Source organism: Cuculus canorus, chromosome 5, assembly GCF_017976375.1.
Source record: "Cuculus canorus isolate bCucCan1 chromosome 5, bCucCan1.pri, whole genome shotgun sequence".
NCBI lineage: Eukaryota > Metazoa > Chordata > Aves > Cuculiformes > Cuculidae > Cuculus > Cuculus canorus.
The window spans coordinates 4,581,536-4,609,024 of record NC_071405.1 but is presented as its reverse complement, the minus strand read 5'-3'; the positions used below and the strand labels follow the sequence as shown (position 1 = coordinate 4,609,024).

General features: G+C 45.4%; 1 protein-coding gene across 13 annotated transcripts in view; it reads right to left on the bottom strand.

Moving 5' to 3' along the window:
- Positions 1 to 306: 306 nt before the first annotated feature.
- KTN1 (kinectin 1) overlaps positions 307 to 27,489 on the bottom strand; it is a 91,272-nt gene continuing 64,089 nt past the window's right edge. For 6 of the 13 annotated variants that reach the window (XM_054067739.1, XM_054067744.1, XM_054067743.1 and 3 more), the window contains 19 exons: positions 25,273 to 25,363; positions 25,021 to 25,098; positions 23,969 to 24,006; positions 21,925 to 22,015; positions 21,757 to 21,825; positions 21,310 to 21,347; positions 20,299 to 20,389; positions 18,175 to 18,261; positions 16,255 to 16,344; positions 15,075 to 15,155; positions 14,548 to 14,637; positions 14,366 to 14,458; positions 12,834 to 12,905; positions 12,318 to 12,401; positions 12,034 to 12,117; positions 9,650 to 9,733; positions 7,989 to 8,081; positions 2,069 to 2,192; positions 307 to 729 (listed from right to left, as the gene is read on the bottom strand). In XM_054067739.1, the coding sequence (XP_053923714.1) occupies positions 725 to 729; positions 2,069 to 2,192; positions 7,989 to 8,081; positions 9,650 to 9,733; positions 12,034 to 12,117; positions 12,318 to 12,401; positions 12,834 to 12,905; positions 14,366 to 14,458; positions 14,548 to 14,637; positions 15,075 to 15,155; positions 16,255 to 16,344; positions 18,175 to 18,261; positions 20,299 to 20,389; positions 21,310 to 21,347; positions 21,757 to 21,825; positions 21,925 to 22,015; positions 23,969 to 24,006; positions 25,021 to 25,098; positions 25,273 to 25,363 (1,483 nt within the window). In that variant the 3' untranslated portion in view covers positions 307 to 724. The remainder of the gene's footprint in view (positions 730 to 2,068; positions 2,193 to 7,988; positions 8,082 to 9,649; positions 9,734 to 12,033; positions 12,118 to 12,317; positions 12,402 to 12,833; positions 12,906 to 14,365; positions 14,459 to 14,547; positions 14,638 to 15,074; positions 15,156 to 16,254; positions 16,345 to 18,174; positions 18,262 to 20,298; positions 20,390 to 21,309; positions 21,348 to 21,756; positions 21,826 to 21,924; positions 22,016 to 23,968; positions 24,007 to 25,020; positions 25,099 to 25,272; positions 25,364 to 27,489) is intronic. The other 7 variants (XM_054067746.1, XM_054067750.1, XM_054067747.1 and 4 more) reach the window with 4 other exon arrangements.

Sequence of the window (27,489 nt, the reverse complement as noted above, 5' to 3'; positions counted from 1 at the left end):
GACTCAAACCACCCCATGATTCTACACTATTCTTTAAGTGGAAGAATAGCTCTGAAGCTTGTAAGTACCTCTGTTTGCCTCTGCTCAAGCTTGTACCTCCTCTCTGCCTAAAATTAAGAACACTGAGTGCAGCTCAATGCTCATTTTGGGGAGGGGAGAGTTGGAAACCTCACCCAAGTCATCCGTATTCAGTTAAAAGACAAGAGCAAGAACACCTTGAATAATAGCATCTCTTTATTTGCTGACACCATAACAAAAACTGATTACATTAGCAACAAAAAAAAAAAAAAAAAAAAAAAAGGAGTGTTTACTTGAGGTTGAAGTCAGAGGCAGCTAATCCCAAAAATGTAATTAAGTAAAACAGTGTACAACATCGGTATTAAAATGTTATAGCCCATCAGTGACTTTACCACCTTGGAGTTTTCTGAACAAGTTTTACTGAACAAAATAAGACAAAAGGTTATGTGTTTACTGTCTCTCCAGGAATGTAAAGGTCTAATTATCCAAACAGGTTTGTTTTTATTATAAAACTAAACTCTGGAGGTGTCTACAGAGTCGGGTTTTTTTTCTTTAAATCAGTAGTCTAACAAGGATTAGAAAAGACAAAACTCTGTTCAGTGTTTCTGACAAAGTAGAAAGGGTGAAAACATAAATAAGGCTTTAATTTGGCAAAATATAATACAATGCCTTCTGCTATCCTCAAATTAACGATTCCCCCGTGACTTCATTCTGCAAGAGAAACACAAAACGCCACGTCAGTCGAGCAGTTCCTGAAGATCAGCGTTCAAGCAACCCCACGCCTCGCCAGCCACTTTGTTAGCATCAGCCTGCGACGAAGCCCAGAGAAATGGGCTGGGCTGGAAGAGGCTCAGCAAGAGCAGAGGCTGAGCAAGAGCAGAGGCTGAGCAAGAGCAGAGGCTGAGGCACAGCCAACACCCTTCTCCCATGAGCACCAAGCCCACCCTAGGAGAGTGGGTGCACCCCACCATCAACACCCTGCTACCAGCCCTTCACACCAGCTCTGCTGCCCGCACTGAGGCAAGAGCAGAAAAAATACCTACATTAGGAAAACATCAGCTCAAAGAGGGAAGATTGAGATGAGATCTTGGGAAGAAATGTTTTCCTGTGATGGTGGGGAGGCCCTGGCCCACATTACCCAGAGCAGTGGTGGCTGCCCCATCCCTGGAGGTGTTCAAGGCCAGGTTGGATGGGGCTTGGAGGCACCTGATCCAGTGGGAGGTGTCCCTGCCCATGGCAGGGGGTGGAACTGGATGGGCTTTAAGGTCCCTTCCAACCCAAACCATTCTGATTCAATGAAAAAAAATACACATCCTCATCCTCAGTAGAAGAGAGGGAATTGTGACACTTCTTGTAGCAGCTCATTCAATATCAAGGCTTTGCTGTGTCCCAAACCCCACTGTTCACAACTCTCCTTCAGACCCAGCTCACAGGACGTCTAGCAGAGGCTCACAAGCCGCATCAGCTTCCTCACTAAATTTAGTGTCTCTAGTTTTTCCAAGTCTTAGCTAACTTTGGGTCATTTAAGAAGTTTTCCAGCATGAAGCAATCAACCACAAAGGCCCAAGTTTCCAAGTTCACTGTACATTAAAATAAAAGCTTTGTTCATCTGTCCATAATTGGACAAAGAGTTCATGCCAGACTGACGCTTCGTATGCTTATATCCCTGTGACCACAGCAAGCCTGAAAGCCCAATGGGTTACTTGATATCCACCTTCCCAAAGCAATGAGAGCATGGAAGTGGACATGGAAAAAAGGCACAGGCACTGAGAGAACAAAGCTTTTGGAAACCTGTGGGAAGTAGCAGAAGGGAAGGACAAAGTGTTATGAGCCTAAAGAGAGATCTGAAGATGTGAGATTAGTCCCAGCTAACTGAGCTATGGATCCAAAGAGAGACAAATCGGATGCCTATTAGAAGCTTTTAGTGAATTCCACATAGACAGACTCAGCTTTTGACACCGGACTAAAACTGAACAGGGTTCCACCATCACAGACCAGCATCCTTCCCAAGAGCCACCCGTTCAACTAGATGGCCAACAGTCACACCTACCTACTAACTGGTAGTGTTCTTGTCCCTTTGACAGCATTTGGCTTACTGACACAAGCAGCTTCTTGAGATGACCTACATCCTGGTTAAGACTCACCGCCACATTTAGTCTTTTATCAGTCAATTCCTAGAAGAAGGGGAAAAAAAAAAATCATTAAAAGCTCATTTACAATCTAATTACCAAGAAAGCTCAGAATTAGATCCGCCGTATAAAATTACAATTCCTTGCACAGATGGGAACAATTCTTGTAAGTCAGAGGGTTACGGTCACATTTAAAGAGAACATGGTTCAAAGTCAAGAAGCCACTTCCAGGGAATTACCTGTACATACCAAACGCCGGCGAGAGCATCCCTGACCTCTGGATCCCACCAGTCCTCGCCTAGGAGCTCACGTCCTCACTGATTACTCATAGAATGTGCTCATAACCACAGCTGATTCGGCCACAGAAGTTATCAGCCCACAGCCCCACAAGCCTGGCTGAAAACCCACGCAGATGAGAGCGCACGGTTTATACCGCAGGCCGCTAAGGACACTGAGCCCAGCGGAAAGGATGACTCTTGACCCCACAGCTCTAACAACAAGGCTGCTGGACCACCAAGGACTCTGTACGTTGATTTTGTGGGATGGTGCCCTCAGCAGTATGTAATACCCAAACATGAGACAGCTCCAGCTGTGAAACCATCTGAAACAGCTGGCTGGAGATACAGACTGTTCCCCACCCACCAGTGCTCCTGTCCGTGGTTGGGACATGGGCTGCAGCCCACCAGCTGTCCCGTGGGTTCACCTTCTGCTCCAAGCCCTGGGAAATCCCTGCTTGCCAGTAACACCTGGACTTGGATGAGGACTTCACAAAGCACCAGTCACCATGGAGAAACAGAAATAAGAACAATACCAAGAGCTAAGAAAACTGGATTCCTGCACCAAAATGAAAATGCTGAGCGTGCTTTTTTAAACAAAAAACGTGCTTTTTTTCATGAGTTCAAGTTTATTAGTAGGGAAGTGTCACAACTCGAAATGTACTCTTCCCATCTTGCCTGCCCTTCTCCCCAAAGTCAGTCTTGCTGAGCTAGCAGTGATACAATCCCTGGTTTACTACCTTTATCGATTAGCTCCTCCAGAGACGTGCAACAAACTTCACATTCAAAACACACACTACTACTCCTTATTCAGTTTGTAAGGCTGACATGCAGATAACCTCTAGGGAAGCTTTCCCTTTGCAATTTTAACAGCTAAAAATAAGCAAATCTGCCTTGGTGCCAGCGATACAGAAGTATCCAATTCTCAACAGGAGCTCAGGGGTGTTCGCGAGTGCTCGGCATCAGCCAGCTCTGCGCCAACTGAATGTGGTTTCCCTAACAGAACGAGACCAACGCATAACGCTGTTGCAAATCTCTCCCTAGAGTTTCAGGGAAATTAGAGCGAGTTCAGACAGGGCCACTTTCCCAGCTCCCATTTGGCTGGAAACGCCGCTAGACTCGCTGTAACACAGAGCAGGCAGTAAATCAAACTCAACCACCTGCACCATTACAGAAACGACTGGGCTCAGGCAAGAGAACAAAGCAATATATTGCAAAGCTCTTAAGTGCAACTGGTAAACATTTTTCGACTGTAAAAAAAAATATATCATTGGAAATCTGTAGGGCAGCCCAAATTTTTTTTACTTTTATCGAAGTAGAAAATCAAGTCTGTCAAGATTGAGAATTCGCGTACCGATCTCACAGACTGAAGAAAGTGGAAAGGCAAATGCAATTAGCAACCCAGCAAATGAATGAACTACAGCGCTGACCAATAGTGTTAGGTATTAAAGTGCATTAGCACAGAAACCATCACAAGCAGAAGCAATGAAGGAGCCTTTCAATTCACTCTCGGCCCTCATGTCTGGGAAGAGCTCTGGCCTCCCCTTATTCCCTTCCTCCCCCTTCTGTTTCCCGCTTCACTAATCGCTGGCAGTATTTACTCATCAATTACAGACACATCCCTAACCCTCTTGGGGCTAATCCTAACCAGCCTTCGACGGATTTAGGCTCAACACAATCATAGACTCATAGAATCACCAGGTTGGAAAGGACCCACTGGATCATCGAGTCCAACCATTCCTAACACTCCCTAAACCATGTCCCTCAGCACTTCATCCACCCGCTCCCCAAGTGTAAAAGCAGACTTTGCTCATTTTGTCCTTCTTAAACATTTGTATTATTTGAGGGCCTCATCTGAGGTGTTGGGTTCGATGGGAACTGGCTGAGCTCATGGTTCTGAGCCAGCTGCTACAAGGGAGGAAACGCAGCAGTGGTAAGAACTTCCCACGTGCTGATGGGACACAAACTGAACTTATAAAACAACTCACAAGAGGCCACATGGCACATGCACCCATCACTTCAATAGGACCAGCCTGGATGCACCTGCTCCTGCAGCGACTGTGTATTCCCAAGGAACTGCGGATGCCCACTGATGTGGTGACTCTTTTTTCCTTCTCTCTCTCTTCCCCCCCATTCTCCCTCTCCTTTATTTACTATAAAGTGTTTTCTTGACTGGTATCAGTGTATGTCGGATCAGATCCAAGTGACCTGTGCTGCATTCAGGGATCAGACTACAATCTGAAAAGATCAAAATCTGTTTCCTTCAACTTTGAGAAGCTGCACCCCCATATCTCAGCTCTGCACCCAGGTATTTTGGTCTGTTTATTTTGGCTGAAGCCAGAATAAATTTTGCTTTTGATTTTCACCCTGAGAGTGACCTTGGTGGCCTCCAGATCATCACACAGATAAACAAACCACCTTCTTTCAGCTGTGTAGGTTGAAAGAAGGGCCAGACACGAGCGTGCAGCTCGTGGTTTCAGGACATGACAACAAGGAGAGCATATCCCTGGGATACCGAGATGAAGAGAGGAAGAGGATGGGAGCAAAGATCTCCTGAGACCACAGACTGAGTGGTTAAAACAAGCACTGAACCAACAGATTCTTCTCCACCACGCTTTACAGCATTTCCAGTTTTCAGTGATGGAGCATTTGACACTCAGATTTGGGGGGGGAAAGCACATTAGATTTCCTATAAGCCTCAAAATAACTTTACTGCCTAAGCAAGTTGCTGAATATAAATGCCTCCCTTAAAGCGCACTAAAAGGCACCCTTTAGTCATCATCCAGTCCCTTAAGTGACAGAGAAGCTGATTAGGAAAACCAAATGGTCTATTTTTAAACAGAAAGAAAAGGAGTCTAAAACAAACACACAGAATGTGTTTGAGGCTTTACGCAAGCATCATTTCTCAATTTTGTGGGTTGGTTCCAGTATCCAGAAGGAACAAATATGCTCATTTTCGAGCATGTGTTTTCAGGTCCTTAAGAAAGAGAGAGACTGTTGCTAGGTGGAAGTGGCTGGAAGACTTGCTTTTTTAATCTGAGAGCTATTTTAAGCTGGGATTTAGGGCTTCCGGGGAGACAGCTGCTTTTTTTCCTCAAAAAAAAAAAAAAAAAGGAGAAAAAGCAGCAAAGAGAGCTTGGGGAATAAGATAAAGAAAATGTTCTAATTCCAGCCTCTGCCAATGGCTACCTGTCAAAAGTACTGTTTAGACAATTAACATTTTCACTAATGAAGGCTTAATTACACATTTATTAGGATTGTTTTTCCACATGCCTCTTTAGACTAAAGCCATGGATATTCTGGAGGAAGCCTATCTAGGGTTCAACAATGTGCCCACGCAGCTACAACCGAGCAACGGAAGAGCCAGACAGGTTACAGAAATTCAGGCTAAAGGAATGAAATCAAACCAGCACTCTGAGACCAGCACAGGGCACATCCAGTGACCCTCAGCTCACGAAGGCTGGCCAGAGACACCAGCCACACGATGACCCTATCCTGGGCTGCATCCAAAGCAGCGTGGCCAGCAGGGCGAGGGAGGGGATTCTGCCCCTCGACTCTGCTCGTGGGAGACCCCACCTGGAGTCCTGTGTCCAGTTCTGGAATCCCCAACATACAAAGGAGATGGAACTGTTGGAACAGGTCCAGAGGAGGCCATGGAGATGATCCGAGGGCTGGAGCACCTCCCGTACAAGGACAGGCTTAGAGAGTTGAGGTTGTTCAGCCTGGAGAAGGCTCTGAGAAGACCTTAGATCAGCCCTCCAGTATCTGAAAGGGCTACAGGAAAGCTGGGGAGGGGCTTTTTACAGGGGCCTGGAGTGACAGGATGAGGGGGAATGGCTTTAAACAGGAAGGAGAAGATTTAGACTAGACATAAGGAAGAAATTCTTCACAATGAGGGTGAGGCAGTGGCCCAGGCTGCCCAGAGAAGTGTTGGCTTCTCCCTCCATTGAGGTGTTCAAGGCCAATGATGGCATCACTGTCCTGATATACCAACTGATAAGCCACAAAGGCACAGCAGATAGCAAGCAGTTCAGCACTGGTTTGAGGAGGGCTTTTCTTGTTGCAAACAGGGACACAGAGCATCTGGATTGTCACCATCACCACCTTATTTCCTGCTGGCAATACAGGAGAAGGCTTGGCAGACCTGCCATCCCTCCCAGGAAACCCAGCTCACAGAGTTGGGACATCTGTGGCCTTACAGGCCCCGCTGCATCCCTGACTTGGACACAGCGATGCCGCAATGCAAGGGTCGATCAGCATCCATGACTGATCACTTTGGAAAAGCCATTTAATTTCTGCTAATGACTACAGAGGCAAAGGGTTTTCCACAGTACTCCTTAGAGGACTCACAGCTTCCTCTCACAGCTGATGAAGCTACTTACTTTCAGCAGCTAAAAGGAGTCGATATAAATTATGTCCTATCAGCAAGTGCTCCTCTCCCCCTCAAACACCGTTTCCTTCCACTCTATCCAGCAGAAGGAAATAGGTAATGAGTTCCACTGACACCACTTAGCAGCGTAAAACATGCTGGGAGGGCATCTGCTTTAGCTTTCCCCTTCCCAACTGCCTTCTGGAAAGCTGTTTTGAAGCTATTTTGAAGCTGGTGTGAAAGTTCTCCTTTCCAAGAGATGGAGAAGCCCAGCTACAAAGCCACAACTCAACCACTCATACCAATGGTGTGTTTCCAGGGCCAGGACTCTACACACCAGCTACACAAGCAGTTCAGCAATCACCCATGCAAACAGTAACCCCCAGGCTCAGGCAAGTCACCCGCAAGCGTGAAAACACGCAGCTCAGACAGAGTCCACCCAATTCCAGATCCTGCATGTGCAATGCCATTACTGGTGGATATAAATATCCCATCTGGAGATTTGCCCACCTGCAGGACAAGGCAGCGGTGAAGTCTGCTGCTTACTAAAGCTCAGGCAAGTAAGGTTTTGCTGCCGAACCACTTGAAGGTCCCCACAAGAAGAGCTGAAGCTGAGTTTGGGCACCTACCAGTGGCTGAGAATAGGCTCTTGCCCACAGCTGCAAAGGACCAGAAGGGACAAGAGCCTGGCAAGAGCCACCGTCTGCCTCGGTGTTACAGAGCATGCACGACTGCCTTCTTTCTTCAGCATTACCAATGCCAGAGGTGCCAACCCAGCAGTTAATATTTTAAGCTCATTTAGGAATCAGCAGATTTATTTTTAGCCTCCTTCACAAGCAAAAGTCTGGGGAACTTCCCCAGACTCTTCCCAGTTTTGCCCAAGCCAACCCAACAACCGTCTGGAAGCCCTGATCTCATGTCCAGAACCTCTCCCCTTCCTCCTTACACATTTGAGCTTCCTCCTTACATATTTCCCACATTGATAGGGAAGTAGTCACAATCCAGATCAATGCTTAGAACAACATCAGTATCCTTGGGATACAGCTCTAGGACTTCACCCTGACAAGCTGTAGGACAGGAAGCTTCATCAAGCCTTAATTTTCCGTCCGCAGAACATGTCCTGTTCCTTTGCTGAACCTTACATCCCAAAGTTCACACTTGGCATGAGATTTGCATGGGCTCCAAAGCAATACTCACCGACTCTGTGCAAACATCGCTGTTTTCAATAACATTGGCATCCCCGACAACCTTTCCGATTTCCCTCTCAAGAGACACCAAAGATTCTTGGGCCTGTAGGGGATCAAAAAAAAAAAAAAAAACAAAACAGGGGAGACAATGATTAGCAAAGGCTGAGAAGCAAATCTGCAGCTCTTCAAGAGCGATAAAGACATGGGAAATCACTATTGAGGAGAAAAGCTGTTTTATGCCAGCTTCGCTCAGGGGACCGACACGTTTGCCAAGACTGACATGTCTCCTTACAATCAGCGTGTTGCATGTCAGCCTGCCTGCGTCTGAAAGCAATTCTACAGGGAAGCTTTAATAATCTCACGTCAAGTTATTAGGTAAAAATTGTGCAGGGAATTTTTTGTGCAAGAGTAACAGCGCAGGCAGGTCTTCAAAAGCCTAATCATACACCTGCATTTATATAAATTACACCACGAACCATGGCCATTAGCACAGCTCACTTCATATGTCAACATTCAACATCACTGTCCTCAGCAGTCTGTTATAAGTGCCTTATTCAGCAGGTCTCCTTTACCTTCTCACCTCCTGGCAATACTTTTGTGACCTTCTGTCCCCATGCTTTAAATTGGAAGGGGGAAGATTTAGATGAGACTTTAGGAAGAAATTCTTCACAATGAGGCTGGAGAGGTCCTGGCACCGGTTGCCCAGAGAAGTGGTGGCTGCCCCATCCCTGGAGGTGTTCAAGGATGGGTTGGATGGGGCTCTGAGCAAACTGATCCAGTGAGAGGTGTCCCTGCCCATGGGAGGGGGTTAGAACTGGATGATCTTTAACATCCCTTCCAAACCAGGCCATTCCATGACTCTGTGCCAGGACAGGACCTGCTCACCAACACCTCTCCTCACTCCAGTCCTGCAAGAACACAGTCCAGTTTCCTATTCATCTCCTGCAGAAGGAGCAAGGTGTTACGCAGTCTGCAGCCAGAGCTCAGCCACTCCGCAGGCTATTCTTGTCTCCATTTATCAATACTCCCACGAGAGGTTCATTTCTGGGGTGACAGATAGCACCGAGACCTTTCCTGCTTCAAGATTTCCCACTCCAATTCATCCGTCGAAAGCAGCCATTGAGGAAGAGCAGAGGTAAACCCACCTGCTTAGCTCTGTGCAAACTGATGAGACAACTTTAAAGATTTGCAGTCTCCTGGGTTACAGCAGATTTGTAACCACGTGTAAACGGGCAGATGGCTTGTAATCCAACCTGTAACCACTGCCGTTGGAGACTGGATTTAAAAGCTGCAGGCTATGGTGTGGGTGTACGGCTGTGGGATGGGCTTTTGGTTAGGCTGAAGTTCTTTAAACAAAGAATTACTTGTCAGACACAAATCACTCGTTCCCATTGGCACAAAATTATCATGAACAAGAGAATCTTTCAAGACTGATCATTAAACAGAGCTGTTCGTTGTGTTTTTATCACTTCAACAGACATGCAGGTGCCTTGCGTGAGCTCTTAAACCCACAATCCCAGTCACTTCTGGAACCAGTGAGTGGAGCAGAACACCCCACCAGGCAGACAGCTCACAAGCCGCTCCAATCACCGCATTTTCCAGCACTATAAATGTACAGATCTTGAAGGTTTCAGACGCTTAAATCTGCAGCTGTTAAGGGTCTCTGCTTACCTTAGGCAAGTCACCGGCTACCTTCTGCCTCTCATTCTGATCAACTTTGAGTTTTGATAGTGTTTCATTTAGCTGTGTTTTCAGCTGCAAAATAGTAACAGAGAAAATCAGTTTCCCTCTTGCACAGAGATATCACCTGCCTGTCCCACAGAGTAACCCAGTGCACACTGCAAAGGGAGCAAGATCACTAACGATTACTGCAGACACTGGATTAGTCAAACAGGTATGATGTGGTTTACAAGGACAGTCAAGGAAGAGAGATTCCATCTGTATAGATAAACGCAGAGAATGGAAACTACAGAAGAAAAGACATGGCTGGCATCAGCTTCAGTACAAGTGGATTCAACTTTTAAACTACATTGCCAGTAGGAATATTAGCAATCCTGACCTAAAAGCGGTTCTCCACTGCTTTTATCAAAAATCAGCCCAGATTTCACCTTAATTTGCAGCAAACATGCAAAAAATGTAGATTGTCATCTTAATTCGGGCTAAACAGTCACTTTACTGCTGAATAAACTAAAAAGCTCAACTTGTTATCTTAATAAAGCACCACTTACTACAACTACATTGACTTAACCAGTCTGTTAATGTCACATCAAGGCATGAGTCACTGTCAGGGGTGTATTAAGCTGTCGATTGTGTTTAGATTTAATCTAAAAAAACTGAAACTATTTCAGTCAAGAGGGATGAATACTTCATACCAGCTGCCCTTAAACTGCAGCGTTCCAGAGGGTATAAACATTTCTTAAAGAACATTTCAATTGCTCTCCAACACAGCACACAGAAGCAGCCACAGCACTCGAGGCTTGAGCTGCAAACATGAGAACTAACAAGAAGCTCGAGTGCCAATTTTGGTGGATTTGTGCCTCTGAAGAGCACTGTAGAAAATGTTCACTATTCCTGCTGTCAATCTCCTTGGGAGCCGGCAGGGGATTAAAGAAGCGAACAATAGGCTACTCAGAGCCCTGGATTCTCATTGATTCCAAACCCACGCGTTGTGTTTGTCTCACCCTTGGAAGGTTTCCCCCCTCTGGAGCACCTGGACTGGCAGACGCTGTTTTTCTACATTTTGGAGAAGCACTGTTGAGCTCCTCTACAGCTTCAACCTCTCCTCGCTCACCTTATAGATTAGTGGAAAACACATTTTGAAATCCCATCTATTTCTATTCTTCAGCCTCTTGCCTGCTGCAAAAACCACGCATATACACTGGATAGCATTCCTGAGCCATTTGCATGAAGGTGCTTATTTAACACCTCCTCACGCTCCTACCAGCACAGAGTTGAGCTGCCCTAGCAGACAGCACAGCTTTTAATAACAGATCGTTGCCCTTTTCGTTCAAGGAGACGGTGTTTACTGATTAACTGAAAGATATGTATTCAATTCCCATTTCCCTTGCTTTCAAAATGAGAAGCTTTGGTTTCTGAGGCAGGATGCTAACCGATGCCGTACTAGACTCGCCAAGCACATCATTAACTTGAGCAGACTGTTGTGGTGGTGGGGTTTTTAAATCAACTATTTTAACCCCGCACATTACTGGCAGTGCCCCTGTGAGACCAGCAGCCTGCAGTTACAAGTTGTTCCACCATCTACTCTAAAATCCAAAGACACGGTGACGGAGACAACCTTCCCCGATTCTAGCTCAAGAGCAAGAAAGCGCCATTCAAAGACAAGCAGAGGAAGGATCTGACTGCTCCTGCAGCCTTAAGAAACCACATCACTCAAACAAACGGGAAATGAAAGGACTCAAACTGGACAAACATGCATTTTGGGGTCTATAGTTCCGGTCTTGGTTAATCCAACTCCTTGAGAAAATCCGGTACAGGAAGATTATCGGCTGGATAGCATTGTAAGCCAAATGCACTGTGGCGCAGTGCACGCACCAAACCAGAACAGCTACTCAGCCACATCAGGGTGCCACAGCTGCTGAATGGCTGGATGCTCCAAATTAATTGGTTTGGGCCAATTTCTGTACATACAAGAGGAGGATGGAAAAGGCTCCGCAGAGTCAGAGACAGATACTACAGCTGCATCCTCAAAAACTTTGGGAGGAACCAACCAGAGAATAATCTTCAATGAGAGCATGACTTTCATTGCTCCAAGGACATTGTATTTGCTGGGGTGTCTATGCTGTAAAACATTGATTCTCAAGAAGTTTCGGGAATGAAAGTCTTACGGACTTTGGAAAAAGTCTTAAGAACCAGGCATGCTATTGTTAGGAGCAGAGAAAGAGACAAATTGTAAAAGTCAGACTACATAAATGATTGCAATGGACAAAAATATCAAGCTGGAGAGGTTAGCAGAACAGACAGGATTTGAAATAAGTCTCCGCTTCATAAGTATGCTGGGAGCCTCATTTGTGCCCAGCGGAGAACAAGCTTCTTACCAAATTTAACTCTTCATTCTGTCTTACTGCTTCAGAATATGAATCATCAAGTTTTTTCTGCAATTCAGTCAACAGATCTTTGAGCTGAAATGAAGTTTTAGAGTTTTAGGATTTGTCTCCTTAGGATGTGCACTTTTCTTCTGCTCAGTTATTAGTGTGTTGCTCTACCCTAAGGTCACAAGCACATCAACTCCTCAGCCACACAGGCTAAGCATTAGATTAGTTTGCCAGCCAACCAGTAACCAAACAAAAAGAGCAAGAACAGTTTGGTCAATAATGTTTACCTCTCTGACTTCTGAAACATAAGTAGATCGTTCTATTTCTGCCTTTTCTAGTTCACTTTCCAAATGTTCTCTCTCTTTTTTAAGCTAGAAACAGAAAAACAGAGTTAAAACAGATGTTTTTGATGTTTTCACGCAGTATCGCTCTCTTGATTAATTATAAGCTATGAATTTCTATCAGACATTCCACGACAGAATATTTCAAATCCAATGAATGCACAGCACAGATTTAAACTGGTCCTTTCCTAACAGATAAGACAAAAGAATCGAGCCCAAGACCATCACCAAGCAGTAAACTGCTCAGCCTCGTGAGGAAACAGACCCTGTGGGTGAGTAGAGACATAAAAAACAGGTCAATACCCAGCACCCAGCTTTTGTTTCTTAGAAACACCAGCCAAAAGATTCAGTTTAAGCTGCAGCACAGGATGCGCTGCTTGGAGGTGTCCTAGGAAGTTCAGACTTGCAGCATGAGCCTAAATCATGTTTCAGTTAACAGGAAGCTTTAAAGAGGAAACATACGTTTTCAACTTCTTTGATTTCTTCCTTTAGCCTCTCTACTTCTCGCTCCAAAGAAACGACTGAAGAACGCATCTGCAGTTTTCAAGAAAGATAAAGACATCATTTAATTGGGTTGGACAAACTTCACATACACGCGATGATTCTATGCAGTGGACAGGGATGGTTGGACTCGATCTCTACGTTCTTTTCCAACCAAACGATTCTATGATTTAAAAATTTGAAGTATTAAATCACAGCGCCTGAAGACAATCAGATGCTCACTCAAGTAATACAGTGTGTCTCTGTTAGAACACCTTCCCTTCCATATCCCAACACAAGTTCTCCGACATATTTAGAGCCTAGATGCCCAAAAGATTTGGAATATAAGGACTGAGCCAGATGTCCGTTAAGTCATGGTAAGGGAAATACCTTTGCTACCCTTCATCCATGTGCTACGCGTAGCCAAACCCAGTGTATTTAGCCCTTTTAGGGGCTGCGTAAGTGCAGTAGATGGTAGCACATCTATAGTTCAAGACACGACAGTCTTTTATAACCCCCTCAAACAAGAGGATTATAAATGATCTATCGATCCTTTTGCTCCAGGCCTCACTCTGGCACTCAAATTTATTAAGCAGAAGTACTTTAGAAATAATTTCTTTCAAAAAAAGAGTTTGACCTACTTTAACTCTAGATTAGGAAAGAAACATAAAAGGCTTTTTCTTACCACTTTTGCTACTAATAGAGCCTTCCTAAGAAGGAAAGCTTTGAAGGCAATTTCAAGTACAATTGGTTGACCATAATGGATTAAGCATGATAGTAAAAATCGTTACAATTTTACGATACTTAAATTTTAGCACAAAGACTCTGTATCTGTTCACGTGTAGTCTTTGAAAAAAAAAAAAACAGGTGCTTAACAGAAATAGGTGTCTGAGTTGTCAGGATCACAAAAACATGTATATTCCTGGGTACATTCAAGTGACACATGGACATTCCTCAATCTTTGGCTTCCTATCCCACCAGCATTAATATTACTACATGCTATTTGGCCGACCCTTGCATCACCTGCAAAGGACTGGCATGGGTTGCCCAGAGCAGTGGTGGCTGCCCCATCCCTGGAGGTGTTCAAGGCCAGGTTGCATGGGGCTTTGAGGCACCTGATCCAGCAGGAGGTGTCCCTGCCCATGGCAGGGGGTTGGAACTGGATGGCCTTTAAGGTCCTTTCTGACCGAAACCATTTTATGATTCTATGACTGTGACACAGACCTGCCACAACGGTCAAAGACCTCGGACTTGTCTCATTCATCAGTTCTTGCTACTCTAAAGATGGCAATGGCAACAGCCACACAAACCTAAAACGCTAACAATTCCTCCACCAAAACCCCTATTGTTATAAGGAAGGATCATTCCCGTTAGACTGATTGCAGACTTCACCTTTTTCATCCACTGGCCATACACGCATTGGAACAGAAAGCCAGGGCTGCCTACGCCTACACCCTCTGCAACTTCAAGCAGAAACTGCCTGGCTGTTGCAAAAAGCAGATGTTCAGAAATACCTGTTGAAGTTCCTTCTGTGATTCTTCAACTTTTATCTTCCATTTGCTTTCTTCCTCTTCCACACTCCTCTGTAACCTTTGTAAAATCCCCTCCTAAGAAGAGAGCGCAGTTTGAAAGCTCACAGCAGAAGAAAGGCAGCTCACAACATCACAAGGCAGCGGCAACCAGGCATCCTGCTTACCGTCTCCGCCAGAACCGATTTGTATTTCTCACACTCCAGTTGCAGCAATATGTGCATTTCCTCAGCCTCCTTCAACTTCTGCTCCATGGCCTGGCAAAGGAGAAAAGGCATCAGAAGAGTCACTTCTCGGCTGACGGATTTAAGTTCTATTATTTAATTGTATTTCAACAAGCACGTTGGTACCATTCACGTTAGCAGGTCTTTACAACTCATGCGAAGACATCAACAGCAAGAGCAATGTTCACCTACAGCTCTCAACACTTAATCTCAACCATTACGCAAGTTACTGCACCGAGTTACCTGAAAACAAGCAGATTACTTGCCAAATAGTTGGGACTTTGCATTTCACGAACAACTCCAAAAGGTACTTCTCAGAGACGCAAATACTCATTTCATTTAAAAGATGCAAATATCCACAAAACCACTTATCTGTCACCTGTTCACCAATCTGAACTTCACAATCTAGAGCATGATTTGCAAGATTTTTAGAGCCACACAGAATGAAGCTGGCCACGGATCGTGCCTACCTTAACGTCTTCGGATCCCGAAGCCTCTCGCAAGTATTCTTTTGCCATCTTTTCAAACCCACATATCCATTCGCTGTGGTTCTGTTGGGAAACGGTTAGAGTGGAGGATAACCTCAATAAGTCTATCTTCAGGACATTTATCTCCCATCTACAGGCTTACGGAGCAGCGTTTCAGTTCCCTAATTCCCCGGAGCTAACAGCCTGACAGCAGTTTTTCAGCAGTACCGCACGCAGCCAAGCTGAGCCGACAGTCAGCAGGGAGCAATCCACGAGCACAAGGCTGTGAGATGCACAGTTCACAGGAGGTTTGGAAGTTCTGAAATACAACTGGGTGACAGAGGTCTCCTACAAGTGTTGGGAGTCCACAAGAAGTATTTGAAGACTTAAGGGAATCTTCTCCAAAAATCCTCAAGCAGTGAAAGCAGATGTTTGCCACATAATTCTAGGAACCTCGCCAGGAAGTGTGCAACCTTACAGAAATAGCCTTTTTAAGGACCATTTCTGGTTCACCAGGAAACTAACTTTAATACATTTGAGAATACTTCCAAATATGAATACTCAAACTCCCCAGATGTAATAAATGAAACGCTGAGCCCAGTTTTCCAGCCTCACTTCACATCATCCACACACCGTAAACCACAAGAACCCAGTGCACTTCCCTTACAAACAACCAAAAGTCACCAAAGATATAACAGAGGAAACTGATGGTTTTCCAAGGAACTTTGGGAATAAAACAAACCCTCCTAAATTGTATTAATCAGCCTTGAGGCAGCACAGCCCCTCTGGAAAGTGCTGGCAGCTGCTATTAGAACAGCAGCCGGGGAGGATGGATCCCCATCGTGCCAGACAAAGAGCAAACACGCAACAGACCTTATCTACCCCTGAAAATTTACTATCTCGGTCAGACACAAGGTAACACAGGCAGATAAAATAGATATAAGGGTGATAAAACAAACAAAGAAGATAAAAAAACACTTGTTTTACCACTTTTCTTGAAGTAACCACCTGCAGCTTTGTGTCTTTGCTGCTAACAAGCATTGCCAGCAGAAGACGGTCAACATCCCACAGCAAAAACCTTGGGGCAGATGGGACTGTGGAGAAATGCTCCGGACTGCCCCGCACAGCAGGACCCAAGCTCCCAAGCCCCAAGCAGCGGAGTAGGAAGAGCCTCTTCTCTTACCATGTTAGAAGGAAGAGAGACTTTAGGGAACAACTTCTGGAGTAATTCACGTGTCTCCACCTCAGCAGCTTCCAAATGCTGTTGCTTCTCCTAAACCAAGAGAAAGGCTCAGGTGAAATTAGGCAACATGCTCCATGGACCTGGCAATAGCCTCTTCTACGCCTACAGTAACTTACTTAACCCAGAAAGCCATTTTTTAAGTGTGAAAGGCTCTATAGACTCTAAAAATGCTGGTAAATTGCTTCAGAATTTGGCCTTCACTTTTCATACGTGCTTTTAAGCTTCTATTTTCATTAAGTTCTCCTGCAATCTAGCCTGTTTGTACAGAAATTACACCATCGTTCACTTGATCACAACACAACACAAACTACACCGAGCTTTGTAACCGCACCTCTAGATCACACCAATCCTGCCACTCAAGCTGAGTGATCTCAAACCCAAGAAATCTGGTCAATCAACAATTTAACTCCATATTTATTTTAAACAATTTTAGGTGGGGGAAAAAAATCACCATTAATTAACGTCACCACATCAAAAACTAAAGTCAAAAGGAAATTTTGTGTTAATGCACATTTGAACCAGGCCAAGAAAGTAAGACTTATCTTCTAAATATTACTTTTAAGCACTCAAAAGGGAGACCCTTACAGCCTCTAGCTTGGATGCAGTAGGAAATAATTATTAGAGCTGTGTGACAATCTCCAGGTTTTCTTTGTCATTGCTCTGCAAACACAAATGCACAGAGTCAAGGGCCCCACAGATCCATCGTTCCGTTTAATTAACATTAAATGCAGACCAGCCACAGGACATTTGCTTGCTGTGCTTGTGGCAGATCGTTTTAATTTAGCCATACGATGCTCAGGCTCCTGGTATGATTTTAAATGCAGGAAACCTGAAACCCTACACAGAAGGCAGTTTTCAGCAAAAATCTATTTTTCAGGGTTTTTTTTCTTTTCCTTCAGTGTTACTACGCCTTGCTGCTCTGAGTTCCTCTGCTGCAAGAGATCGGTGGCATTAGTAGGTTGAGATTCAGAGACAAAAACAGACAGGAGACATTAGGTTGTGAAGCTGTGCTAAGTGGGTTAGTTCTCAGCAATTTAGGAACCACCGAGAAGGGGCAAATGGCTGTTTGATGAAGTCTTCCGACTGCAAGAGAAAGCAGGCAAGCGTTAGCACACAGCAAAAGCAGGTACACAACTTCTCCGAGCACAGGGCCAAGCAAAGAGAACGGAGACGTCTCCGACACACACAGATGCACAATCCCAAACTGGAGCTCTTCTGCTTCTAGCTACCCGACTTGGGTTTTTAAAGCTACTTTGATTTTGGTTTTGAAGCCTGCACAGTGGCAATTAATACCAACTCAGGCTCATAGCAAATTCAAACTCCTTTCAGAGCAATTCATGCTCCGAATCGTTTTGAACATTGGCTCCGACGGGACCTGTCGAGCTCCATATACTTCCAAGAAGGAAATTCAAAGCTGTGGTGACACCATTTTCCTGAGTTATTCTTCCCAGGTTTTTAAATAATAATTTAGTCCTTGTTCTTCAGGGGTCCAATAAAATTATTGGAGCACAGCAAAAGCCCAGTAGATGAAAGCAGGTTGCTCACCAACATGTTTTTTTTATTCTAGAGCTCCCCACAAAACAAAAAAAAACCAATTCACAACAGCTCTAACAATTATGCAAACAGAAATCAAAAAAAAAATCAGCATGCCCACAAATTAAGGATTAAAAAAATATATATATACAAAAGAAACCTAAAGACAACAGGAAGAAGCAGAGGTGAGAGTGTATGAATGATCACTCAGAACAGACTATATTTAAATTGCAGTAAAAGTTAAATGCCTCTGTTTCGTTTAAAAAAAAACAGCTGCAGATCTGCTTCTAGCTTAAACGCATCGTTTCTAGCAGTTAATATTACAACCTTGGCAGTCTTGTTCACTTTGTCCTGCAGCAATTTTTCAGTTGATGCCAATGCCTCCATTGCTTTCCAGTTTTTCTTCCGAAGGTCCTAATCATTTTTAGAAAGAATGATTTCAGTTCAGCCAATATTCAAACTGTTGCCGCTTTTACTTCAGAGAGATAGTTTTGCATTACATTCCACCATTCGCATTTAAATGCTGGTTACTGCGAGATGATTTTGCCAGGTAAGATGACATACACTAGTTAAAAACAAGTGTGATGTTCTAAGAGTTTGAATGAAACGGGGATCAAAAGGTCAATTTCTGCCCAACTTGCCCCCATCTCCAAAACAGATCCAAGTGTTACTGCAGAGCGTTATCGCTACAGCAACCCCACACTTTGACTGCACTTGTAAGAAGAAAGAAGGAAGTTTTCAGTGAGGAACACAGACACCAAAACCACAGATTGCACAACAGAGTGTTAGGCGTGTTGTATTGCAGAACTCAGCATAGACCCCACTACACATGGAGGTGCGCACATTTATGCCCCTTGATCTTGCAACCAGATCTAGCTGCGTAGATCCTTGGGTCTTCGCCCAAACCTACCACACCAGGGTTGATTTTGGAAACTCAAAGCTCGGGGCCTTGGTTTACAGCATTAACCAGGCAGCGCTTTGGACTGTGCCCAAAAGAAAATCGGTTTGCTGCTCACCAGAGCCTTCCTGGGAGGTTTGGGAATGTCACCAGTGGCCAGCACACCCCAGATCCACATGGAAACACCACCGTGCCGTGCTGCGCTCCTACATCTTTCTTGGCGAGGTCGTCAAACATGTACTCCACAAGACATCAACGAGCGAGCTCAATGAGGCTGAGAGCTCTAATAAAAAGAACCTCGTAGCTCTTATTTAGGAAGGATGGTGGGCCTTGTGGGGAGGTAATTTTGGTGCTCAGGACTTAGATTTTTTTTTCTGGACATCAACATCAGAGCAGCCTGTCTTAGGAAAGGGCTGGTTTTGAAATGCTGTGTTTTATTTTGCTTTAATTCACCATGCAAAGTGGCATCCAAAACCCAGTCTGTACCTACACTGGTTTTACTTTCACCATTTCCACTTGCCTGTTACCCTAACGGCTGCTTCACAGGACATCAAACCAAGACTGGACAAAATTACAATGTGGAAAGCTGGGACCTACAGGTATAATCTGCCTTTAGCATTAACCAGATTTCTGCCTGCACGAAGCACACTCAGACCTTTCAATTGCCTAGGAAAGAGGTACACGTATGTTGTATCTTTCGAGCTCATCTGTCTTCTGAGAACACCCAGACACTTTACTTCTACTTTATTTCAGCTCTTAAGCAACACTACTTGCTCAAAAGCATACATTCTTAACATTTCCCTTGTGTATCTTCCTTGTATCATCCCAGTTTTAAGCAGTAAGACTTACTGCATGGTATTCACTGGGTTTTACAGGCTATCAAAGAGAGAGAGGGTTTTTAACAACTCTCTTCCATATAAAACTTGAGAGATGCTATTCTCTTGCCCTGCGCAGGTAATGTATTACAGGGAACTACCCAGCTCTGTGATGGAAGATAGAATCTTTACTTCCACTCACAAACTACACCATGAACTGCTGCTGTGAAGGAAGGCCAACTGTCCTTCCCCTCCTTCATAAAATCAGGTTTAATCACTCTCAGGAACGGGAAGAGTCCGATCCAAGAGCCCTGAAGGTAACATCACCTCCCATGTCCATGCACAACCCCCATAACTCAGAGTACAGCACCTTTCATGCTCCCACCCTCCAGCTCCAAACACGCTCTTCTTCCCTTGGCAAAGGATGTGTTTCTGAGTAGGATAACAAGGCTGTAACCAAGCCTGAGAACTTCCTAAGGGATGTGTCCCACAGCAAGCTTCCTCCTCCTCTATTCAGCAATTCAAAGAGCTGATGAAACTTGGAGCAGTAAAGTAAGATAAGCTCGGTCACTCTTGAGTAGAGAGGAGCATCCAGGGGGACACAATACAGCAGACAACGGTCAAACGTTTTCTTAGCACGATGCCTTAGGCACTGAGGAGTGCAGTGCACACAGCTTTGGTTGTTTTGGGGGAATTTGGGTGGTTTTTTTTTGAGGGGCAGGGGAAGAATTTCCTTACATTGTTCTTTTTCCTCTGTTGCTCAACAGCATTTCTCTGAGAGGCGAGCTCGTTTTGGAGAGTGGTGATTTCCTCCTCTTTCCCTGCAACCCTGAATTAGCAAAGAGAACCATAAACAAGTCAGGAGACATTTAAGACCCTTCAAGTGAAATACTGACACCTTTTCACATACGCTAACTTGCCTTCTCTTCCAGCAACACACTCTTTGAAAAGCTGCTCCCACTGCCTTGGCAGCACCGCTTGCTTCCTACTGCTCTGTGAACTGCAAGCTGCCAGAGCAAAGCCCAACGCAGAGCTCTTTGCCTTCAACAGGCATCTCCACGCGTTTATCAAGGCCACAGAAGGGTAATGCATGACAGGATAAGGATAAGTCAGCCAGCCCACGCTAGTACAATGCCACAAAACAGGCACTGCCTGCTGGATAAGAGCATTCACTTTCAAGCACCTACTCCACAATAAGTGATTTAAAAGAAAAACAATTCAGCCAGCCAAAAAAGCATGACAGTGGCAATTTGTGTAGCTCAGTATAAGCCGGTATGGCTTTCAATACCACACAGTTCTTTAGTATCTTTCAACTCTACATTATAATGCACTTTTACCCCCCCAAGATTTTCCCTGGGAAGAGATTTCCACCAGACTATTTTATAATACGAACAACCTTCAACTAAGCTGAAGTTCCAAGAAAAAAGCCTGTCACTTTTGTTTGAAACACCAACATTTAACTCTTCAGACATACAGCTGAGCTGGCATGCATTTAAAATTAAATCAATCATGGCTTGCTGACTTTGTGGGCACAACATAGTGCAAGCACTGCCTGCAGAGGACTGCAGCCAAGCATTATTAGCGTGAGCAGAATATCTACGTTCAAGTTTCATTAATGATTACTTATTTACTGGCCACTTCTTACAAGCTGATATTGTACATTTGGCATTTATTTCATCGTTGAAATTTCCCGAGCAGTAAGTGAAATGAAGCGCTTATCTATTGCCTTCAACTTCAGCCAGTACTCACACTCGCAGAAGCTCCTCGTTTTGGACAGCCAGAGATGCCTACAAACAGATCAGAAACTCATTAGGAGCAGATCAGCAGCAGGAAGCGATGCAGAGAGCAGGCTCTGCTTTGTCAACCCGGTTTTGCACTAAGAAGCTGCACTCCTGCCCTTCCAGGGAGTCTTGTCCAGTCTCCTTCAACCAGAAGCAGCACAGCTGTGATACAGCGTGTGAAAACAGGGATGGAAAGCCAGACAAGAACACAGCAGGTGTAAGAAAGAGCACAAGGCTGCAAACTCGCACAATAAAAGGAAGAAAGAACAGATACGCAACAGCCAGAGAAGCTGGCTTAGCGCAACTCCACTCTGAAGCTGCCCTTGGATTTGCATGACCAATAACACTACTGGTTTTCCATGCATCCATACAAGCCATCACCAACCCCTCTGACTTCACTCAGTTAAAGCTGTACCTGTTTGCAGTTCTCCTGCTTTAATTCTTCAATTTGAACTTTAAGAGATTCATTTTCCTTTTCCACATCCTGATAAAAGGAAAGAGGTAATTTATACACATGTATGCATGCACACACACAGCCAATACGTACACTCCTCATTGTAGAGCATTTCTATCAAACCTGTACCTGCAAGTGCTTTACTTGGCTTGCAATTTCTCTTTCTTTTTCTTCCACTACAGCCTTCAACGTCTTCATTTGTTCTTCTTCCGCTTTCAGCCTGCAGAGATTGTTTAGAAAATAAGAAAAAAGGGTTAAAGTAAGAATTGATGATGAAAATGGAGACACACTAGCTGGCAGCGTTGTCAGCGGCAGAAAACAAGTAAACTTAGCTGGCCATATATAACCAGCCACATGGAGAGCATGCACATGAAGAAATAATTGCACTAGGGCTCTAAAGCAAGAAAACTAACAAAAATACACGCTGGCTGCACCAGCATGGACAACAAACACTTATCTGCTAAGAACCAGCTTGAAGCAAGCCAGGCATTTCATGCAGAATCATAGAATGGTGTGAGTTGGAAGGGACCTTAAAGATCATCTAACCTCAACCCCCACAGGATCAGGTTGCTCAAAGACCCATCCAACCTGGCCTTGAACACCTCCTGGGACAGGGCTGCCACCACTGCTCTGGGCAACCTGGGCCAGGGCCTCCCCACTCTCATCGTGAGGAATCTCCTCCTTATGGCTAAACTAAATCTTCCCCTCTCCAATTTAAAGCCATTCCTCCTTGTCATACCACTCCATGCCTTTGAAAAAGGACCCTCCCCAGCTTTCCTGGAGCCCCTTCAGGTACTGGAAGGTGGCTATAAGGCCTCCTCAGAGCATTCTCTTCTCCAGGCTGAATAACCCCAACTCTCTCAGTCTGTCCTCATAGCAGAGGTGCTCCAGCCCTCAGATCATCCTTACAGCCCTCCTCTGGACCCGTTCCAACAGTTCCATCTCCTTCCTATGTTGAGGATTCCGGAACTGGACACAAGATTCTAGATGAGGTCTCACAAGAGCAGAGCAGAGGAGCAGAATCCCTTCCCTCGCCCTGCTGGCCATGATGCTTTGCTTTGGATGCAGCCCAGGATACGGTTGGCCTTCTGGGCTGCGAGTACACGTTGACAGGTCATGATAAGTTGCTCATCAATCAGCACCTCCAAGTCCTTTTCCTCGGGGCTGCTCCCAATCACATCACCCCCAGCCTGTACTGAAACTGTGGATTGCCCTGACTCAGCTGTAGGACCCTGCACTTGGCCTTGTTGAATCTCACGAGGTTCTCACAGGCCCACTTCTCCAGGTCCCTCTGGATAACACCCCATCCCTCCGGTGGGGCAACTGCACCACTCAGCTTGGTGTCATCTGCAAAGTCACTGAAGGTGCACTCAATCTCTCTGTCTATCACTGATGAAGATACTAAACAACAATGGTCCCGGTACAGACTCTTGAGGGACACCACTTGTCACAGATGTCCATCTGGACAAACCACACATCAACAGCTGATCTCCACAGCATTCAGAACACAAGTGGGAGAGGAGCCATTGATCGCCTGAGCAAACCTGCAAGCCAACTGGCTGGGAAGGTGCCAGGGACAGTCTCCCAAAGGGGACAATGCCTTAGGGACCATGTACTGGCTACAGAGGTGCCCTGCCAGCAGGGCAGCCCATTACAAGAGCTACAATGAACACAGAACTCTTTTTGGCACAGTCTCACACAACTTTCCTCTGACTTAGCGCAGCCAGACAAAACAGAATCAAAACAGACAAAAGCCTGGCAGCGTTTCTCCCTAAAACAGGAGCTGGAGAATTGGCTATTGCGTCTCAGACTGAAAATGGCAAACCATATCTGTTTGTTGCTTTTACCAACTCAGCCACAGGCACTGAAATCCATACCCTTTTTAAAGATGCTAAACAGAAGGAGAAATTATCACTAAACACAAGAAGTAGCAACAATCGCATTAGTTTGTAGAGCCCTGGGCAACCACTGGCTTTCACAAAGTGTTGGAGTGCTGCGGCTCAGGGACGCAACATGGCAGCAGACGCGCTGGCTGGGGAACGTCCATAGGCACTAACAGCTTCTTTTAGCAAAGCCCATAAAACTGAAACCCATTCACACATTCCTATTCAAGATAAACACCAGCACTGTATGCCAATTATCAGCAAGTGATTGAGAAACAAAGCAGACTCACAGGTTCTCCAGGTCCTGGACTTGAGATGCAGCAGGTACCTGGAAAAAAAAAAACGCAATTCCCAATCATTTGGATGGCACAGTAAAGCTTTCAAATTAACAGCAAGTCTTTGTGTCAGCAGGGTCACCACACTGGTTGCAAGTTACCTGACAAATAGCAAAAATCTTGCATCACATATTGCTCCAAGAATAGCTAAACACAGAACGGATTTTAGAAGCACAGCTTGCATTGAGCACACCCCAAGCTTCACCCCAGCGAATTTTTCTCCATTCCACCTTTCTCCATTCCATCTTTCTCCTGGGATAAATGCCAGTCTAGACATCTACCCAAAATAAAGGGGAGAAACTGAGCTGCACTCTTATCATGGACAAAAGTCCAAACCGATCTAGAAAATTGCCTTATTGGATAAGTTCTTCTATTAAGTAACACCAGGATTCAAGGAAGTCCAGTCTCTCAAGTCCAGTGCAGGAAATGAAAAAAGACATAATATTCGTATCAATTGCAGATCCTGCAACAGGTAAAGGCAAGAAGGAATTGCAGCAAAGCCTGACCATTTAAAGAGGAGCTGCTGTGTTCAGTTCATAGAATCTTAAGGTTGGAAAAGACCTTAGAGATCAACTCCAACCGTACCTGTCCGCTACTAAATCATGTCCCCAAGCACCTCACCTACCAACTGCAGAAGAAGTTCCTTCACAGCCATGGCCCTACAGAGATGTTACTTAGGTCTGGAAAGGAGGTACTTAAGACATCGCTATGATTCTGCCTATGAGCTTCAGAGTTTTCAGACCAAAGCTACTCACTAGGTATAGTTATGATCCAGGTTAAAGCAAAGCTCTTGGAACTTATTATCCATTATTCACCTGTTTTGGATGAACACAGTTAACTAGCGGGCTCTCTGCACTGCAGACCATCCATTTAGTCAAATAGGATTTAAAATAGCTCTGCAGGTTGAAGCGAATGCAAGCCCTCTGTGACAGGTAGAGGACAACACCCAACATATTCCAGTTCAACTCAGCAGCACTCCCAAACCACATCCACCCTGCAGGCCATACCTGTTGGAGCTGTTGCAGGTTCTGTTGTTCTAACTCCTGAACTTTACTGGTTAATTGTGCAATTGTATCCTTCTGATCCTTGAGGATAAAAAGAGCAATCTTAGAAGAGTAAATGTAACTTTTCCACACCTAAAAATACTGCAACAGAAATTATGATTGGACTCTACCATCTCAAAGGTCTTTTCCAACCAAATGATTCCACGGTTCAATGATTCTATGATGATTTCCACTCAGAATACCAAGGAACCTTACCTGCAGGCACTCTCCTTTCTTAACAATCTCTTTCTCTTTCTCTTCCAATAAGGCCTCTGTGATTTTCATCTGCTCTTCCTTCCCTTTCAGCCTGTACAATTAAATACAAACACACAGCATAAACTCATACTCTTTTATCCATCTGAAAAAGAGACACCCTATGTTTTGCATGCAGCATGTAACAAACAAAAGCAGCCTATGCAATCAAAGACACAAAAGCAATTCACCTGCTAAAAATCAACATGTGAACACTTCAGCCTGGGTTAGCAGGAGGTGCCCTGAATCAATGGTACTGCTCATTAAGTGAAAGCACACAAATTCTGCACTGGCAGAGATTTCACACACGTGCTCTCCTGATCTGAAAATGCTTCCTGTCCCCTCCCCACCTGGGGACATGAGGGACTGATGATCATGGTGACTCAGTTCTCACTTACCCACCCAGTTACTGCACAGTTATTACTAAAGTCATAGAATCATGGAATGGTTTGGGTCAGAAGGGACGTTAAAGCCCATCCAGTTCCCACCCCTTACCATGGGCAGAGACAACTCCCACTGGATCAAGGTGCTCAAAGGCCCATCCAACCTGGCCTTGAACACCTCTAGGGATGGGGCAGCCACAAGTTTCCTGGGCAACCTGGGCCAGCATCTTGCCACACTTATGGTGAAGGATTTCCTCGTTATGCCTGGTCTAAATCCTCCCCATTCCAATTTAAAGCCGTTCCCCCTTGTTCTATCACTCCAGGCTCTTGTAATAAGCCCCTCCTCAGCTTTCCTGTAGCCCCCCTGTAGTCTCCCCGGAGCCATCTCTTCTCCAGCCTGAACAACTCCAACTCTCTCAGCCTGCCATAGTGCCCTACCTACATCCTTCCATCCTGACTTGAATTTCACAGAATCATCGAATCCCTAGGTTGGAAAGGACCCACTGGGTCATCAAGTCCAACCATTCCTAACACTCCCTAAACCATGTCCCTCAGCACCTCGTCCACCAGTCCCTTAAACAACTCCAGTGAAGGTGACTCCCCCCCCGCCCTCCCAGCAGCCTCTGCCAGTGCCCAATGACCCTTTCCATGAAAAATTTTTTCTTGATGTCCAGCCAGAACCTCCTCTGGTGGAGCTTCAGGCCATTCCTCCTTGTCCTGTCCCCCGTCACTGGGGAGAAGAGCCCAGCTCCCTCCTCTCCACAACCTCCTTTGCTCCCTCCTCTCCACAACCTCCTTTCAGGTAGTTGTACAGAGCAATAAGGTCTCCCCTCAGCCTCCTCTTCTCCAGGCTAAACAACCCCAGCTCTCTCAGCCGCTCCTCATATGACTCGTTCTCCAGCCCCTCACCAGCTTCGTTGCTCTTCTCTGGACACGCTCCAGAGCCTCAACATCCTTCTTGTGGTGAGGGGTCCAGAACTGAACACAGTATTCAAGGTGCGGTCTCACCAGTGCCGAGTACAGAGGGAGAATCACCTCCCTGGACCTGCTGGCCACACCATTTCTGATCCAAGCCAAGATGCCATTGGCCTTCTTGGCCACCTGGGCACATCACTGGCTCCTGTTCAGTCGCTGTCAACCAACACCCGCAGGTCCTTCCCCTCCAGGCAGCTCTCCAGCCACTCTTCCCCCAGTCTGTAGCACTGCATAGGGTTGTTGTGCCCCAAGTGCAGGACCCGGCATTTGGCATTGTTGAACCTCACGCCATTGGTCTCAGCCCAGCGGTCCAGCCTGTTCAGATCCCTTTGCAGAGCCTTCCTACCCTCCACGCTTCCACCCAGCTTAGTGTCATCCGCAAATTTGCTAAGGGTGCACTCAATGCCTTTAGTCCCCTTAGGAAACAAGGGTGTCCCATCCCTAGTAAGAAAGCCTGGGGGTGGGTGGGTCACCCCATGATCAAAGAACCCAAAGCCTCTCTCCTCACACCAGGCTCGGAGACAGGCATTAATCAACTGCTTCTCTTTCACCTCCTACTCCTCATTCCTTAGAGTTGGAATGGAACTAAACACTACTTGTGCCCCAGAGCCCACCATCATTCTCCCTAAAGTCCTGAAGTCTCTCTTAACGGCTTTCAGCTTTCTGCGCTGTATGTCATCATTGCCGAACTGAAATACTACCAGAGGGCAATAACCTGTCTCTCTGACCAAGGAAGGAAGTTTTCTAGTTACATCCTTCACTGACACCCCCGGTAAGCAGCAGACCTCCCTGTGGAGTGGGTCCGGTCTGCAGATGTGTCCCT